General features: G+C 41.6%; 1 protein-coding gene across 1 annotated transcript in view; it reads right to left on the bottom strand.

The window, feature by feature from the left end:
* The window catches only part of PIGK (phosphatidylinositol glycan anchor biosynthesis class K), a 232176-nt gene that overhangs the window by 209175 nt on the left and 4211 nt on the right, over positions 1-18790 (bottom strand). Inside the window, exon 3 of the mRNA XM_089692185.1 lies at positions 9572-9663. Coding sequence (XP_089548311.1) covers positions 9572-9663 — 92 coding nt within the window. The remainder of the gene's footprint in view (positions 1-9571; positions 9664-18790) is intronic.

An 18790-nucleotide genomic window follows, 5' to 3' on the forward strand; every position in this document is an offset into this window, starting at 1 on the left:
TATTTAATTATTCAGGAGTTCAGCTTAAAAAAAAAGCTATTATCTACTTATATCTTCAGCAGAATTCTGATTAATAGATATATTTAAAAAAGAAAGAACATTGCAATTACAGTAAAGCAATTAACAAACTGACTCCAATTAACCAGTTCCCTACCACGCTATAGCTGAAGGACGGCTACAGCATGGTTGTCTAGTTCTGGGAGGACGTCCATGGACGTCATTCCAGAACACACCCCCTGCATGCCCCCAGCAGTGCGCACCTGACACCGCCAGTTATCGCTGTGTCCTACGGAGACAGCTGATCACGTGATACGATACACGGCCAATCACGGCGGCCCTTTACCACGTGATCCAATGACACAGCAGATCACCGGGTAAATACAGTTGCCGGTTGTCGGCTGCACTTTCCTCATGCTGTCACAGCGTACGGAAAGTACTGCCGATAACCGCAATTGTCAGAGAAGTGATCGGCACTGATCATCAGTGCCCAGCAGTGCCACCCACCTGTGCTGCCCTGCAGTGCCACCCACCTGTGCTGCCCTGCAGTGCCACCCACCTGTGCTGCCCTGCAGTGCCACCCACCTGTGCTGCCCTGCAGTGCCACCCATCAGGGCTGCCCTGCAGTGCCACCCACCAGGGCTGCCCTGCAGTGCCACCCACCTGTGCTGCCCTGTAGTGCCACCCATCAGTGCTGCCCATCAGGGCTGCCTATCAGTGCCCATCAGGGCTGCCTATCAGTGCAGCCTCATCAACGCACATCAGTGAAAGAGAAAAATTACCTGTTTGCAAAATTTTATAATAGAAACAAAGAAAAACTTTTTTTTCACATTTTTTGCTCTTTTTTTGGTATATAGCGCAAAAAATAAAACACCAGCAGCAATTAAATACCACCAAAAAAAGCTCTATTTGTGTAAAAAAAAATTATAAAAATTTCATATGGTTGCATGACCACGCAATTGTCATTAAAAGTGCGACAGTGATGAAAGCTGAAAATTGGCTTGGGCAGGTAGAAGTGCCCAGTAGGCAAGTGGTTAAAGTGCATAAAAAAAAAAAAAAAACCATGAACCTGGGTACATCCATCTTGTTTACAAGATCACACCAAGACCAAGCTCAAAAACCTTCTAGATTTTAGCAGCAATACCAAATGGCATCTATTCATGTTGCTGGGAGACCCGTCAATCCAATTAAATCATAATTGTTTGGTTTGCAACACATAATGCAGAAAACTGGCCAACAACCCATAATCAGAAGGATTAATAAGAAAAAAGAATGAAGTTGGTGTTGTTGAATGTATTATAAGTGGGTTTTGGGTGACCATGAAAGTGAATGACAGGTAAAGGTAAATCCTGAGTGTGCCTAAACTGCACATTTATTACACGTGTCCTCACTCTGCATCTTGGAGATATGTCATGTATTACATGCGCGGTTTTGCACCAGCGTGCATTGTTGTAAATTCCTGTTGTTTCCAAGGATACCTCAAGCACTTCATGAGCATTCATGTTGTTAATCTACTTTGCTGTGATTTATACAATATAAAATAAGAACAAAACAACTGGAAAGTGAAGTGTGAATAATCTGATTTTTTTTCCTATATAGACTCATTAGGTAGCAACTAACTTCAATAATTCTTCCATTTAAAGCTTTGCTACACAAAATAGATGTTGGGGGGGAGGGAACATTTTTAAAGGATAAGTTCACCTTCTGAATATGTTCCACCCGTATATAGCGTGTAACATGTCCAAGCACACCCCCGACCGCAAGGGTTATATTTTCATTTAACCTGCAGTTCAGTTTTAACCAAAGCATATGGAGTCTGCTACATTTGGTCTGGACATCCAGGCTTTGAGGCAAGGGTTAAAGCACAACAAAAGTCTAACACCTTTATCTCTTTATCTGCCTATACCCTGGCATGCTATAATATATGGCCTGGTTTTGAATGTGTAGCACTTTGTCCTGTTTGGAATTGTCCCATTGTGTTACAAGCGCACTTTTTATTTAGTCAGTTCTGTGAGGACTGTAGCTCTACCCTGGGCAGAAGCCCAATTTATGGGTGTTCCAATAGAGGAGCTACAGCCAGCCATGTTGCGTCTACTATATTTAATGGAAAAGGCACACTTACACGAGAGCACCCCCCCCCCTTCCTAGTCTGATACATATCTGCCCCTGGTGAAACAAGACATCACCTCGGAAACCACTAAGTAACTTATTCACTCCCTTGTTATATCTCGCCTTGACTATTGTAACTCCCTCCTCATTGGCCAACCTCATCGCAGGCTAACCCCTCTTCAGTCTATCATGAATGCTGCTGCCAGACTAATCCACCTTACTAACCGTTCTGTATCAGCCATCCTTCTCTGCCAATCCCTCCACTGACCTCCACTCAGTGTCCTCCACCCCTCTCTGCCAATTCCTCCACTGGCCTCCACTCAGTGTCCTCCACCCCTCTCTGCCAATCCCTCCACTGACTTCCACTCAGTGTCCTCCACCCCTCTCTGCCAATTCCTCCACTGGCCTCCACTCAGTGTCCTCCACCCCTCTCTGCCAATTCCTCCACTGGCCTCCACTCAGTGTCCTCCACCCCTCTCTGCCAATTCCTCCACTGGCCTCCACTCAGTGTCCTCCACCCCTCTCTGCCAATCCCTCCACTGACCTCCACTCAGTGTCCTCCACCCCTCTCTGCCAATCCCTCCACTGGCTTCCATTGCCCAACGGATAAAATTCAAAACATTAACAATCACATATAAAACCATTTATAACTCTGCCCCAAATTACATCACCAATCTTGTCTCCAAATATCACCCAAACTGTACTCTACGCTCCTCGCACAACCTCCTACTCTCTAGCGCCCTTGTCTCCTCCTCACATGCTTGTCTCCAGGACTTCTACAGAGCTTCCCCCATCCTCTGGAACTCTCTACCCCAATTTATCAGACTATCGCCTACTCTGCTCACTTTTAGGTGATCTCTGAAAACCGATCTCTTCAGGGAAGCCTATCCTTCCCTCAGCTAATAATGGAATCTTCTACTCTTCCAAACAGGGTGGATAAAAATCAATGATTTTTTTTTAAAAAAAAAAATCGGATTTTTTTTATTTAAATCGATTTTTTTTTAATAAAATGCTTTTTGAGGAAAATATATTACCATCCAAAGGTTATTCCATCATGAAATAAAGATTAGTTTTTTAATTATGTAGAATAAGGCTGTATATGTTTAATTGTTTTGGTAAATAAATTCCATGAATCCATTCACAATGTCATGCTCTTCCAGAGGTTTTTGTAAGATTATTGGGCAGTTTCTCTGCCTACAAGATATTATCACAGATGCTCGGTTTACTTTTGCAGTTCTCAAAACTGAATTTGGCTCAGCGGAGATCACATGCCTCTTCTTCACAGCAAAAATGTTATAACATGAAAAGAGTTAAGAAAAAGACCTTCATCCTAACTTCTACAAACCTATGAATACAGAATCAACCCCTTCAGTGCTAAGTTTCAAGAAGTTCAGTGAATAGAATAGAAACAATATTTTTCTGATTGTTTGGAGTGGAATAGATCTGCACAAGAAGAAAGTGAAACTAAGTGTGAGGAGGAAGGGGCTGACAGTCTAAGTTTCTTAAAATATATATATTTTGTTTAGCCAAATTAGTTAACAAACATGGATGTTTAAGCAAATCACATATGCTGGAATGTTATTGTTTCAGTTGAATAAATCTATTTAAATTGTTATTATTAAGGTATTGATTATTTTTATATATTTTTCTCCTTCCTAAGTACAACAGAAAAGTTGTCCAAATATGAATGATTAACCTATTAAACTGGGGATAAAAAAAACTAATATGAAAAGTTATTCTAAAAATCTTCATCTACTTGCAAATTAAAGTTATACCAGCAAGAATTGGTCTATGTAGAAAACTAGGATTTAAATCAAATCCACCCTGCTTCCAAACCAGTCCATCCCCCACAGTTACTACCTTTTGTACCACTATCCCCTCCCTCCTAGATTGTAAGCTCCAAGGATCAGGGCACTCCTATTCCTCTTGTATTGAGCTGTATTGTTGCTGTATTGTCTCCAGATATATTGTAAAGCGCTGAGCAAACTGTTGGCAATATATAAATCCTGTATAATAATAATAATAATCACGGTCTAGATAGCCCAGCACTTCTGAGTATGACCTAGTACTAGAAGACCATAGAAATGAATAGAATTGCACAGGCCTGGTAAGGATGGTTTGAGAATTGAACGATTTGGATAGAAATAGCTCTCTGGATTGGGGATAGTTAAGTATAAGACTGGGTTTGAGAGATGCTTCTATACAAGTTTAGGAGGCTATACACTCAGGGCTTTTGTGTTAGAACTGTTTTTTTCACCTATAAAAGTTAATGGGAGTGCTAAAGCAGCTTTATGCAGCTCAGGCAATGCTCAGCAGCAGGTCATATGCATCTGTGAAGGAAAGCAAACTGGAGAGCCATGTGATCTTAAAAGAGATGCTAAAGTTTTTTTGTTTTTTTTTTGTTTTTTTTTTAAACAAACATGTCATACTTACCTTCTCTGTGCAGTGGTTTTGCACAGAGCAGCCCAGAAGCTCCTCTTCACAGGTCCCCCTGCTTGCACTTCTGGCCCCTCCCTCTTGTAGGGTGCCCCCTCAGCAAGCAGCTTGCTATGGGGGTCCCTGAACAGACATACTCCTGAGCCACGGCTCTGCGTGTCCATTCACACACACAGAACCGTGAATCAGCCCCGCCACCTCCCTCTCCTGATTGGCTCAGTAATACCCCCACTCAGCAGATCCCCTGCTCATCAGTACCCCTGTTCAGCAGATCCCCAACCTATTAGTACCCTCGTCCAGCAGATCATCTGCTCAGTAGTACCCCCAGCTCTGATGTCCCACTCAGTAGTACCCTCAACTTTGCTGATCCCCCACTCAATGGTAACCCCCAACTCAGCTGATCCACTGTTCAGTAGTAACCCACAACTCTGCTGATCCTCCTCTCTCACCTTTCCCTGCTCACTTCCCACTATATTGCTCCCATGCTGTACACCACATGTGACATCTGCTAGTTTTTTCTGCTCTGGTCCCCCAGCTCTGCTGACTGTCCACTGCTCAGTCTTTTGTCTCTGGTCCACGCTCTCCTTTTGCTAGAACGTTGCCATGTTGTGCACCACGTGTGCCGTCTGCTAGTTGCTCTGTTCCAGTCTGGACTCTGAACGCCTTCCTGCTGCTCCATGCTGCACACCAGACACCCCCAGAATGTATACACATGATTTAGAAGTGATTGCTGATGACGTCTTTCTGGTTTTCTCGCTGATTTCCCAAAGCATCCTGGGATATCTCATACCTCCAAAAAAAGCAAAATTAACTGAATAAAAGGCCTGTTAGCGAGTGTTGTGATAGACTTCTATGGAGGCTTTGGAGACGCTTTGGAGAGCGCCAAGAAAGTGACATAGCGATCATTTTTAAAGCAAAGCAAACAACAGTGTGAACAGGACTGTAAGGTAACTATTTTATTTAGTGAAAGGTGCTTTTATTGGTATTCAGAGTGCTTTAAAAGAGCATGTCAAATGCCACATTTTGAAGCACGTGTAAACAAGGCCAAATAGCTTTTTTAGTCTGCTTATTGTTTTATTTATTTCAGGTACTTCTATAGCATTGTCAATTTACGCAGCGCTTTACATATATATATATATTGTACATTCACATCAGTCCCTAACCCTCAAGGGGCGTACAAACTAAGGTCGCTAACTTTCATTCATACATACACATACTAGGGCCAATTTGGACAGGAATCAATTCACCTACCAGCATGTCTTCGGAGTGTGGGAGGAAACCGGAGTACCCAGAGGGAACCCACGTAGGCACAGGGAGAACATGCAAACTCCAGGCAGGTGGTGCCATGGTTGGGATTCGAACCAATGACCCGAGTACTGCCAGGTAGAAGTGCCAGCCATTTAGCCACTGTGCTGCCCATAGTAACTCAACCATCTTTACACAAGTGTCCAAAGGGAGCATCAAGTCAACAAGCTTTCCAGATGCACCTACTATCTCACAGTTTTAAAGATGAGGCGTGTGGCTGATAACTGAGCACACAGAGATTGTAAAACTCAACTTGCCAGAACAAAAAAGGTGGAAAACGCAGCATTACCCTGTAACTATGTGAAATGTGTTCTCTGCTGGCTGTTGAACAATTATCCTTCACCTTTCAAGTATATTGCCAGATGTGGTAAAGCAGTTTCTTTTTATCTGCAGTTATCTGTGCCGTAAAAAGCTCAAACAAGCAAATGTGCTGTACTTTCTGTTCTAAAAACTATTGTGGGGAGATACAATAGCTGTCAGTTCATTCTGTGTTAGGTTCTGGTTAATACACGATTTTTGTTTGTGTGTGTTTTTTCCTTTTTCCAGATGTATTAACTAAAATACATTAGACATTTTAAGTGCATTTCTGACGCATGATGTTCTATATTAGGAAGATTTAGCACTTTATCAAAGGAGAAGTTCACCTTTTGTGAAAAAATAATAAATGCACATCTTTGCAGGTAACAAATGGGCATCTATAATTTTTTTACACTGCAGCCTGTAAGGCATTGCACCCGCGATCAGCCAGTGCAATGCCAGGAACTACAGAAAGAAACAATGAACTACAAGAGTGGTCAGCAGCACCCTCCCAGTTCATTGAGAACCACAAGCTGCCTGCTGCAGTAGAAGATGGTACTTGTTGTTCACTCATTCACAGGAATCTGTGAATGAATAACGCGGCTGTGTGGGCAAAGCCCTGCATAGATGTGCTGTTTTTGAATTATGACAGCAGATGCAGGGAGAAGGTCCCCCAACTGTGGTCACAGGGGAAGGTGAGGGGAATGTGGACAGGTACTGTACTGTGACATGTTACACCCAAACACAGGTGTAACATGTTACAATGGTGAACTTATCCTTTAAATTTGCTGTCTGTTCATCCACAGAGGCCAATCTAATCACCAGGAATGAAGTTCATCCAATCTTCAGAGAAGAGTGACATCAGCTAGAATGTAGTTATCCATTATCCAGGGATCATTAGCATCGCTGAAAGTGTAGTCTTTGCATGCCACAGGGAAAAGTAAAATCACAAAAAAGAAAAAAAAAAAAAAAGGGAAGGCATCCATTTTCCTGATATCACCCTGCCTTACCCATTCCCCACAGACCGGAGAACACTCCCTATCTCTTCCTCAAAGACTGACAACCCTTCCACCCTTAGCCTAATCATCACCCCCAGACCAGCAAATAACACCATGAGAACATAGCCTGTCCTTTCCCCACAGACCAGCAAAAAAATAGTGGACAGCCATTCTTTAAAACCTATCCCTTCCTCAAAGACTGGCAACCCTCCACCCCCCCCAAGACCTTAGCCTATTCATTACCCCCAGACCAGAAAATAAAACCATGAGGATATAGCCTGTCCTTTCCCCACAGACCAGCAATAAAAATACTGAGGACAGACATTATTTAAAGAACATCAACATTACTACTAAAAATACAGCTTTTCCATTCCCAAAAGAATACATTAATAAAAAAAAAAAATAGAAAAAATTACTGAACACACAACCCTTTCATTTCCCAGACAACAGTTACACTGTGGCAGGACCTGGGTCACCTGCTGGTGGCACCGTGGTTCCCACAGCAGAAGAGTGTAGTTCCAGTGGCCACCTGATCCCAGTAATCAGCCTCCAACTGATGCTGGCCGCTAAGATGGTGTATAACCCTTTCCTTAACATCCTTCATTGGCTCAGTGTTTTGCTTGTATGCCGATTACACGGTTATTGCTGCTCCTGACCATGATCCTGATTTATGCTGTGATTCTGTTCCAGTATCTGCATTCTGTGCCCTGCTACTTCAAATCTTCTTCCCTTGTTCCTGATCCAAGTTCTGACCTCCTTCCAGATCCATCTCCTTGAAAATCCTGTTTCAGGATTCATTTAGATGTGAGGTTGGAGGGCAGAAAAATGCATTATTGAATCGCATTTTTGACACCCAAAACCCCCCCCCCCCCCCCCTTTAAGCTGCAATGGCAGCAAACCCGCTGAACACAAAACATTCAAGCAAATGGGGAAGCACTCCATTTGCAGATCATGCTTCAGAAGCAATGTAGATTTTGATGCACATCTAAATCTACCCTCACCTTGTTTATCCGTGTTCCCCATTTTGTGAATATTGTATTATAGCTAGGTATTTTGTCACCTGGTTTATGTACATCTTTTGCTGTGTATTCAGTTGGCTGGTGTTGGATGCGTTTTGTTTCACTGCTAATAAATCTTACTTTAATAATACACCGTCTGGTTTCAGTTCAGCTACACTGATGTGTTCATCCCCGCGGATGCTGGATACCGGAACTCAATATCTCTCACACACCATGTAGTTTATTTACTAAAGCTGGAGAATGCAAAATCAGGCTCTCTTCTGCATAGAAACCAATCAGCTTCCAGGTTTTATTACCATGGTGACACTATACTGCTAGGGTGACAGTATGTAAAAAAAAAACAAATATAAAAAATTAAATAAAAATGTAAAAAAAAAAAATGTTTAAAAATTATAATTTTTGGTTATAAACTAATTTGGGTTATTTTTTTTTTCACTAAAAAGATAACGGAATAATTTTTGGCAAAGATTTATGATGAAATATTATTTGCAAAATTTTATAAGAAAAACACTTTTTTCAAAATTTTGGGACATTTCATTTACATAGCAAAAAAACTAAAAATCCCAGCGGTGAATAAATACCACTAAAATAAAGCTTTATCTTTCTCAAAAAAATGCTAAAACATTCATATGGGTACAGTGTTGCATGACTGCGCAATTGTCATTCAAAGTGTGATAGCGCTGAAAGCTGAAAATTGGCCTGGGCAGGAAGGGGGTGAAAGTGTCCGGACAGGAAGTGGTTAAAGAAAAAAAAACAACCTTTATCATCTGCAAGCAGCAAATATCAAATTTAAACAGAATGGGGTAGCTAACATGACATCACTGCTCCGCCTTTCCACATCGCAAAGCATTCTCTGAATGGCTACCATGCTGAGTGGCTGACCTCCTGTGTTCAGAGTGCAGCAGGGCAGTCACTTGGCACAAGACCCAGAAGCAGGCGGCGATCACTGTAGTAGTGGTTTTGATTTCAGGGATTTCCAGCTTCCAGGGGCACAAGCCGGGTATGGTATATACATACTTACAATGGTTCAAGCTGCACCAATGTAACTATGTATAAAATAAAAAGAGCATAATGAGCCATGCAGCCCTTCTTAGAAAGCAAAATACAGCAAATGACAGATATTTAAAAAAAAAAAAAAAAAAAAACATATCGTGCAAGAGTGGTCCAAATCCAACATTTGCTTGCTGCTACAAAGTTATCGGTCTCAGAAAATTCCCATTGAAAAAACCTCTGAATGCAGTAACGTGCTAACAGTCAGGAGCTCAATATCACGCTTTAGTTAACCCAACGTGACCCAGTCATTACAATTATCACTGAAACCTGGCAGCCCCCCCACTCCCAGTTAAACCGCAGCGGAAGCAAGGAGATTTACAATAGGGTGTTAATTGGAAGAAAAAAAAAAATTCTTACCTGTCAGGGATTCCAAGTCTTTTCACACTTCTATAAACCGAGAGTGTATTTGCTACATGACGATAATTAAACCAGAATCGAGAGGTACAGACCTGTTAAGAAGAAGAAAAAAAAGTTAACATAACTGAATATCAAATGTTCAACTGCAGTTATCTCAATGCGTTTAATTCCATATGAATTGTTTAACCAATTCAATACCGGGCAATTGTACACCTTCCTGCCCAGGCCAGTTTTCAGGTTTCAGCGCTCTCACACTTTGAATGACAATTGCGCGGTCATACAACATTGTACCCAAACTAAAATTTTATTATTTTCTTCACACAACTAGAGCTTTCTTTTGGTGGTATTTAATCACCGCCGGGGTTTTTATTTTTTGATAAATTAACAAAAAAAGACCAAAAATTTTGAAAAAAAAAAAAGTTTCTTTGTTTCTGTTATAAAGGTTTGCAAATAAATAATTGTTCTTCATAAATTTAGGCCGAGATGTATTCTGCTACATGTCTTTGGTGAAAATAACCCAAATTAGGATGTATTTTTTAGTTTGTAGGAAAGTTATAGAGTTCACAAACTATGGTATAGATCTGAATATTGATCAATCCTGAAGTACTGACAGCCAATCTAATTTCTTGAGGTCCAAGAATGTCAGAACAGGACAGATATCCCCCAAATGACCCCTTTTTGCAGAGTAGACAGTCCGACGTACTTCATAAGAGGCATGGCGAGTTTTTTGAAGTTGTATTTTTTTTTGTCATAATTTTTCGAAAAATGAAAAAATTAAAAAAATTAGTTTCACTATTTTTTTTTACATATTGTCACCAGTGCAGTACAGCATCATCATATAACTGGCATGGCGGTGATCAGGGACACTGACTGGTGAAAGTATGAAAAAAAAATTATATTTTTTTATTTCTTTTATTATTTTTTATTAAATTTGTTTTCTTTTTTTTAAGATTTTTTTTCATATTTCACTATGAGCAAAGTAGTACAATGTTACCATAGTAACATTGTACTACTTTGGGGAAGTGATCAGTATTTTTTTTTTTTTTTTTTTTTTTTTACACAATTTGCTTATAGCAAAGAATTACTTTGCTATAAGCAAGCATTTACCTGAATGACATTCCATTCACAGCTAGGCACTAGTATACAATAAATGGCATGAATGAAGCCATCCATTGTATACAACTGTCATGTGACCTGCTGTGATTGGTCACAGCAGGTCACATGGTACCGGCAATGGGGCCAATACTCACATCTGTCACATCTGTGACAGTTCGCGCCGCTGCGCCGCTCTGCAGGAGCGCAATCTGCGCATGTGCGGGGGGACGCCACATGGCGTCCACCCGAAACGCTGATGACATTTGCCGCACACCATTCGGCCATAAGGCGGGCGGCAAATGGTTAAGAAAAAAAATATATCCATACACACAAAATATACAAACACACACACACTTCATTGCAATACTCAACTTTTCCTTGGACGGTCTGCCGAGTCCAATAGCTGCCACCAAACTTCCATGTTTAACTCTTCCACGTTTAAAAAAATAATAATTTGAGGCCTGAAGATTACTTCAAACCCCCAAACATTCTATGTTTTCTGAAAGCAGAGACCATGGAGAATAATATAATGGTAGTCCCAATTTTTTCTCTTCCTTTTCCACAAGGGACACTTTAAAAGCCTTGTGAATAATGGTTTTAATATCATTGTTCTCACGCGACGTGCAGAGATATGTAACATGTAGACAAACAACGTTTTTGTATGTAGACGCTCCAACAGGTGTGACTATTCTGAAATCCGTCTTCTCCTGCTCTACCTCCCGCCAGCGTTCAGCTGCTACAGGAGGAAAATGTTCGCTATGCTATTCAAAATATAAAAAATGAGAAATTACGAACCATTTCATTTCATTGTGGCCTGTGACCGGTTACCCAATCACTGAAGTGGCCCTTGCTCTTCAGAAGGCTGAGTTCCCTTGCTATAAACAGTCAAGCTTGGGAGAAAAGTGCTAGATGATGTTGGACGTCCTCCTGCCAGAAAATGAGGCAGGTTCTAAGTGACTTCCTGCAGCTTCTAATGCACACTGTGAAATTCTTTTGTATTTCCTGTATTTCCCTTCATCTAAAACTAGGAGCATCTATGCCTCTTGTCCCGATCAGCAGTGTTCACTGGAGGGGTGGCATTGGGGGAGGAAGCTTTCTACTGAACTAGAAGACAGACGCACCTCACTGAAGGGAAGTAATGTTCCCTATGCTTATTTTGTATTTTTTTTTCTTTTGTTACTTGGCTTTAAACATGTATGATAAAGGTAATGTGCGTAATCCGAATGTGGGCCCAGCAGGGGGCAATAAGCCAATGCCTTAAAAAGTATCTGAAGACATGAAGGGGGTTATTTACTAAAACTGTGTGGTGCAAAATCAGGTGCAGCTCTACATAGAAACTAATCAGCTTCCAGGTTTTTTATTTTTTTACCAAAGCTTAAAGCGATACTAAAGGTTTATTTTTTTTCCTGTAAAATAAAAAGCATTATTATTATACAGGATTTATATATCGCCAACAGTTTGCTCAGCGCTTACTTACCTGCTGTTTGCAGTGGTTTTGCACAGAGCAGCCTGGGTCCTCTTCTTCTCGGGTCCCCTGCCAGAACTCCTGGCTCCTCTTTTCTGTCGCGTGCCCCCATAGCAAGCAGTTTGCTACGGGGCACCCAAGCAGGCTGTTCTGAAGCTGCAGCTCCGTGTGTTCATTCACACATGGAGACGCAGCTTGGCCCCGCCCCCTCACTCTCTGCACTGGCTGTGATTGGCAGGAGCTTGCTGTCTCAGCCAATGAGGAGGTAGACACACGGACAGCCGAGGCTGTTGTACACATTAATGAATCGTGATGGGGCCCAGGTAAGATTTGAGGGTGCTGGGGGCACTTCTGAACACAGAAGGGTTTTTTGTAAAAAACCTTCAGCCTTTATAACCACTTTAATTGAACAAGCTGAACTTAGAAGCCGATTGGCTACCGTGCACAGCTACACCAGATGCGAGTGCTCCAGTGTTAGTAAATCTCCCCCACTTTTTCCTCGATACTTAGGCTCTCTCCTCTCCATTGACGTGCATTCTTTTCTTTCGTACAATTCCATTTATGCTGTTTTCCCAGTTCTAAAATATTTATTATCCCTACTGCTATCTGAGGGTCAGACAGTGCGAAGGTATACAAAACGGTTTCTGTCTTGCCCTCTATTATGCACATAGGAAAATACTTCTTAGATGGAAGGCTCCTGCGCCGCCGACTGTTTCAGTGTGGTGGGCTTCTCTTAATTCTATTCTACCACTGTAATCTTACATACCCAGAAACTGCCCCAAAAAGTTTGACAAAATTTAGTCCGACTGGATAGATTCTTTGGGCTCTGTGCTGAATCATGTTTCTCCTCCTAACCCAGGGCTTGACATTTCCACTCGCCTGCTCGCCAATGGCGAGTGGAAATTATGATGGGGGCGAGTGTCCCCCCCAGGGCCGTATTGCTGTGCAGGCTCGGAGCTCAGGCCGGATCTGTCATTGGCACTGAGAGCCGTCAGACTGCTCAGTAGCTGAGCGCAGTGAAAGCAAAGCAAGGAGTGTGTGCTGTGCTCTCTGCCTCCCCCTAGAGTGCAGTACCCGGATCTGTGAGTGAACAACGAAGTACTGCAACTTTTTGGGGGGGGGGGGGGGGTGTGTGCGTGTATGTACATGTACATGTGTGTGTGTTTGTGTGTGTCTGTGTATGCATGTACAATTGTACAAGTGTCTGTGTGTATGTACGTGTGTATCTGTACATGTGTCTGTGTATGTATGTACATGTATGTGTGTACATGTGTCTGTGTATGTATGTACATGTGTCTGTGTATGTATGTACATGTGTCTGTGTATGTATGTACATGTGTCTGTGTATGTATGTACGTACGTACGTACGTACATGTGTCTGTGTATGTATGTACGTACGTACGTACATGTGTCTGTGTATGTATGTACGTACGTACGTACATGTGTCTGTGTATGTATGTACGTACGTACATGTGTCTGTGTATGTATGTACGTACGTACATGTGTCTGTGTATGTATGTACGTACGTACATGTGTCTGTGTATGTACGTACGTACGTACATGTGTCTGTGTATGTACGTACGTACGTACATGTGTCTGTGTATGTATGTACGTACGTACGTACATGTGTCTGTGTATGTATGTACGTACGTACGTACATGTGTCTGTGTATGTATGTACGTACGTACGTACATGTGTCTGTGTATGTATGTACGTACGTACGTACGTACATGTGTCTGTGTATGTATGTACGTACATGTGTCTGTGTATGTATGTACGTACATGTGTCTGTGTATGTATGTACGTACATGTGTCTGTGTATGTATGTACGTACATGTGTCTGTGTATGTATGTACGTACATGTGTCTGTGTATGTATGTACGTACATGTGTCTGTGTATGTATGTACGTACATGTGTCTGTGTATGTATGTACGTACATGTGTCTGTGTATGTATGTACGTACATGTGTCTGTGTATGTATGTACGTACATGTGTCTGTGTGTATTTCTGTGTATGTACATGTATCTGTGTGTATGTGTGTCTGTACGTGCCTGTATGTGTATACATGTGTCTGTATGTGTGTGTGTACATGTGTCTCAGTGCTTGTGTACATGTTTCTGTGTGTGTACATACATGTCTGTGTGTGTGTATGTATGTACGTACATGTGTCTGTGTATATATGTACATGTGTGTGTGTATTTCTGTGTATGTACATGTATCTGTGTGTATGCGTGTCTGTACGTGCCTGTATGTGTATACATGTGTCTGTATGTGTGTGTGTACATGTGTCTCAGTGCTTGTGTACATGTTTCTGTGTGTGTGTGTGTGTGTGTGTGTGTGTACATACATGTCTGTGTGTGTGTGTACATGTGTCTCTGTTTGTGTGTGTTTGTTGGTGGCGAGTAACTCTAAGGCCTGGCTAGTAGCTCAGGACTTGAAATTTTAAGCCCTGTCCTAACCTAGATGTTGAACACTGATCAGTATGTCTCGCTCTACTCGGTTGTTTCCTGCCCTATCTCCTGGCTGTCCCTCCACCTCTCTTTTCTCCTTCCTTCCCAAGCTCTCCCTGAGGGCTTTTCCTCTCTTACCCTGTTTCTCTCCCACCTAATCTTGTCTTCCCTTGCTCTCCCTCTTGGCAGGGGAGGAAAGGGGGGGGGGCTTTCCTCCCCTGCTCCCTCTTTTTTCCTCCTCCCTTATCCTTTCTCTTTTTGCTCTGGTATCCATCATTTAGAGTCTAGGACCTGGCCCACTTCTCTGCCCACACTTGTTTCCTCTTGTAGTCAACCACTGAGGAAGGGTCAGAGTTTTCTTCTACAGAGTTGCTGGGGGGAGGCTGGCCCCTCCAGCCTCAGACTTCTTTGGGGCCTTTAATGGATTACTCTCTCCTAATCGGATATGATATACATGTCTTACTTTCTGGTGGTTCCTTATCATGGCTATGTATTAGGTTTTGTTGGCTGTATGTACAGTGGGGATCGAAAGTTTGGGCACCCCAGCTAAAAATTTGTATTAATGTGCATAAAGAAGCCAAGGAAAGATGGAAAAATCTCCAAAAGGCATCAAATTACAGATTAGACGTTCTTATAATATGTCAACAAAAGTTAGATTTTATTTCCATCATTTACACTTTCAAAATAACAGAAAACAAAAAAATGGCGTCTGCAAAAGTTTGGGCACCCTGCAGAATTTATAGCATGCACTGCCCCCTTTGCCAAGCTGAGACCTGCCAGTGCCATGGATTGTTCTCAATCATCGTCTGGGAAGACCAGGTGATGTCAATCTCAAAGGTTTTAAATGCCCAGACTCATCTGACCTTGCCCCAACAATCAGCACCATGGGTTCTTCTAAGCAGTTGTCTAGAAAACTGAAACTGAAAATAGTTGATGCTCACAAAGCTGGAGAAGGCTATAAGAAGATAGCAAAGCTTTTTCAGATGTCAATATCCTCTGTTCGGAATGTAATTAAGAAATGGCAGTCATCAGGAACAGTGGAAGTTAAAGCAAGATCTGGAAGACCAAGAAAAATATCAGACAGAACAGCTCGCAGGATTGTGAGAAAAACAATTCAAAACCCACGTTTTAAAGCACGATCCCTCCAGAAAGATCTGGCAGACACTGGAGTTGTGGTACACTATTCCACTATAAAGAGATACTTGTACAAATATGGTCTTCATGGAAGAGTCATCAGAAGAAAACCTCTTCTACGTCCTCACCACAAAAATGATCATTTGAACTTTGCAAATGAACATATAGACAAGCCTGATGCATTTTGGAAACAAGTTCTGTGGACCGATGAGGTTAAAATTGAACTTTTTGGCCGGAATGAGCAAAGGTACGTTTGGAGAAGAAGGGGCACAGAATTTAATGAAAAGATCCTCTGTCCACTGTTAAGCATGGGGTTGGATCAATCATGCTTTGGGGTTGTGTTGCAGCCAGTGGCACAGGGAACATCTCAGGAGTAGAAGGAAAAATGGATTCAATAAAATTTCAGCAAATTTTGGATGGTAACTTGATGCCATCTGTGAAAAAGCTGAAGATAAAGAGAGGATGGCTTCTACAAATGGATAATGATCCTAAACACACCTTGAAATCCACGGGGGATTACATCAAGAGGCGTAAACTGAAGGTTTTGCCATGGCCTTCACAATCTCCTGACCTCAACATAACTGAAAATCTATGGATAGACCTTAAAAGAGCAGTGCGTGACAGACAGCCCAGAGATCTCAAAGAACTGGAAGACTTTTGTAAGGAAGAATGGGCAAAGATACCTCAAACAAGAATTGAGACTCTTGGCTGGCTACAAAAAGCGTTTACAAGCTGTGATACTTGCCAAAGGGGGCAGTACAAGATATTAACTCTGCAGGGGGCCCAAACTTTTGCAGACGCCATTTTTTTGTTTTCTGTTATTTTGAAAGTGTAAATGATGGAAATAAAATCTAACTTTTGTTGACATATTATAAGAATGTCTAATCTGTAATTTGATGCCTTTTGGAGATTTTTCCATCTTTCCTTGGCTTCTTTATGCACATTAATACAAATTTTTAGCTGGGGTGCCCAAACTTTCGATCCGCACTGTATGATGCTTTCTCCAGATTGAAAATATTTGTAAACTTCTGGCACCTTCATTTTTCAATAAATTTACATACTTGTAAAAAAAAAATAGTACGTCGTAGTTTTCATACCTTACATTTCACAGTTGTAATAATAAATGCAAAAGCCTGGCTGCAGGGACAGATTTAAAACATATGCAAACATGCCTAGGAAACCTTTGTATCCTCAGCAATACCAATACAGTAACTGATCTCTTAGATTGTAAGCTCCCAGGATCAGGCCCTCCTAACCCTCTTGTATTGAACTGTATTTATTGCTGTATTGTCTCCCGTTATATTGTAAAACGCTGAGCAAACTGTTGGCACTATATAAATCCTGTATAATAACAACAATAATATCAATCTCCAATCACAGAATCCAGAAATAAAAAGAGACAGACAGCTCTAATGCTATGCTACCTTTTATCAACTTGATATGGATATCAAACTGGCAATATTTATAGGAATCATGTCATTTTACACCGGGGATCGGAGGGTAAGTCCATTTTAAAAATTCCATAGCTTATTTTTAAATAGGGAACCACTGACCTTCTAAGGAAGTTTTCATGCTATCACTCACTGTACAAGTCTGCGTGGTTTCATTTCTGCTGTATAACGGTGAGAAGGTAGTTCAGCAGCATGCATTTTCTTTTCATTCTGAAGCCTGATCCTGAGCGCTACCTATTCCTACTTCTATGGCCCCCCCATTTTAAATACCTAGGAGTCACTATATCAACAGACATTAACTAGTTAAAAAAAACAAGTAATTTTTGAGGGAATTTTGCTTTTTTTTTTTTTTTTGACAGGTACGCAGAGAGAGCCAAGATAACAGGGTAAAGCTTGTTTCAAGACAAGCACAAAATAGAAAAAGTTAAAAAAGTTAGAGAGAACAATATTCTATAGTGATATCATACCATATGAAGCAAAGTTACAAACAGATTTATAAGTAATACATCCCAGCAAGCCAACAAAAAGAGAAGGATGGCTTAAAGCGGAGTTCCACTCACCCTGTCAAAAAATAAGTCAGCAGCTACAAAAACTGTAGCGGCTGACTTTTAAAAAACAGCCACTTACCTGTCCCTCAGTCCCACGGTGTGTCCCCAGCAGCCCATTTCACCGGCCGTCCTGTGTTCCAGGTAAAGGCATCTTCAGTGTGGGTGCCCAGCTGTAACAGCTTGTGGCTTCACAGCCGGGTACCTACTGCACATGCACAAGTAGCGCTGCGCTTCATGAATGGTCCTGTAGTCTTCTGGGACCTGTCACGTATCCCAAAAGACTACAGGGAGGACACCTTTCTCTTCCGGACGCCTGGGCGATCGGACCGGAAGTGGGAGCAGGTACCTATCAAATTTGGTACCCACTCCCCACCGCCCCCCCAAAAGTGCCAATCCTTAAAGGGGTGCAGGGGAGAAGTCCTTAAAGCGGAACTTCCCCTTTTGGGTGGAGCTCCGCTTTAATTATACCAAAGACATACAAAACGCCGAACCATTAAAGTAGAACTATAGGCAAAACTAATTTCTTCATTTTGGATAGAGTAGAGGAGGGTTTTAACCGCTGTCAGATTGTTTTCACCATCTGTGTCCTATTGCAAATATTTCCCTTCACTTCCTGTCCCATAGCCAAACAGGAAGTGAGAAGAAATCCCTGCACATTGAGGAATTCCTTAGGGATCCCCAGGTCACCATCGGAAGATTTCCCCTCTATTACTTTTCTGGGGACAACCCAAAATTTGGGATTTTCTTTTACTTTCTCTTTCAATAATAATGGTAAAAAGAACAACTATAGAGAGTAAATCTCCCTAACGGGAAGAACATATAGCAATAAAAACGGACAGGGGTTTTAATTCCCCCGCACTCTGTCCACAACTAAAATAAAAAAATGTTGCCTTTAGTTATACTTTAAGATATTTCTCTATAGCATACATTGTAGAACGATAATATTATCCCTGGGATAATCCCATTCAAGAGCTAAAGTAGTAGATAGTTCTGAGGATGACAGCTCGGAGACCATATTTTGTGGAATCTTTTTAGTTTACTAATCTTATTATATTTCCAATTATTAAACAGCTAA

Source organism: Staurois parvus, unplaced genomic scaffold (assembly GCF_062004578.1).
Source record: "Staurois parvus isolate SC_StPar_1 unplaced genomic scaffold, SC_StPar_1.0 ptg000578l, whole genome shotgun sequence".
In the NCBI taxonomy this organism is placed as follows: domain Eukaryota; kingdom Metazoa; phylum Chordata; class Amphibia; order Anura; family Ranidae; genus Staurois; species Staurois parvus.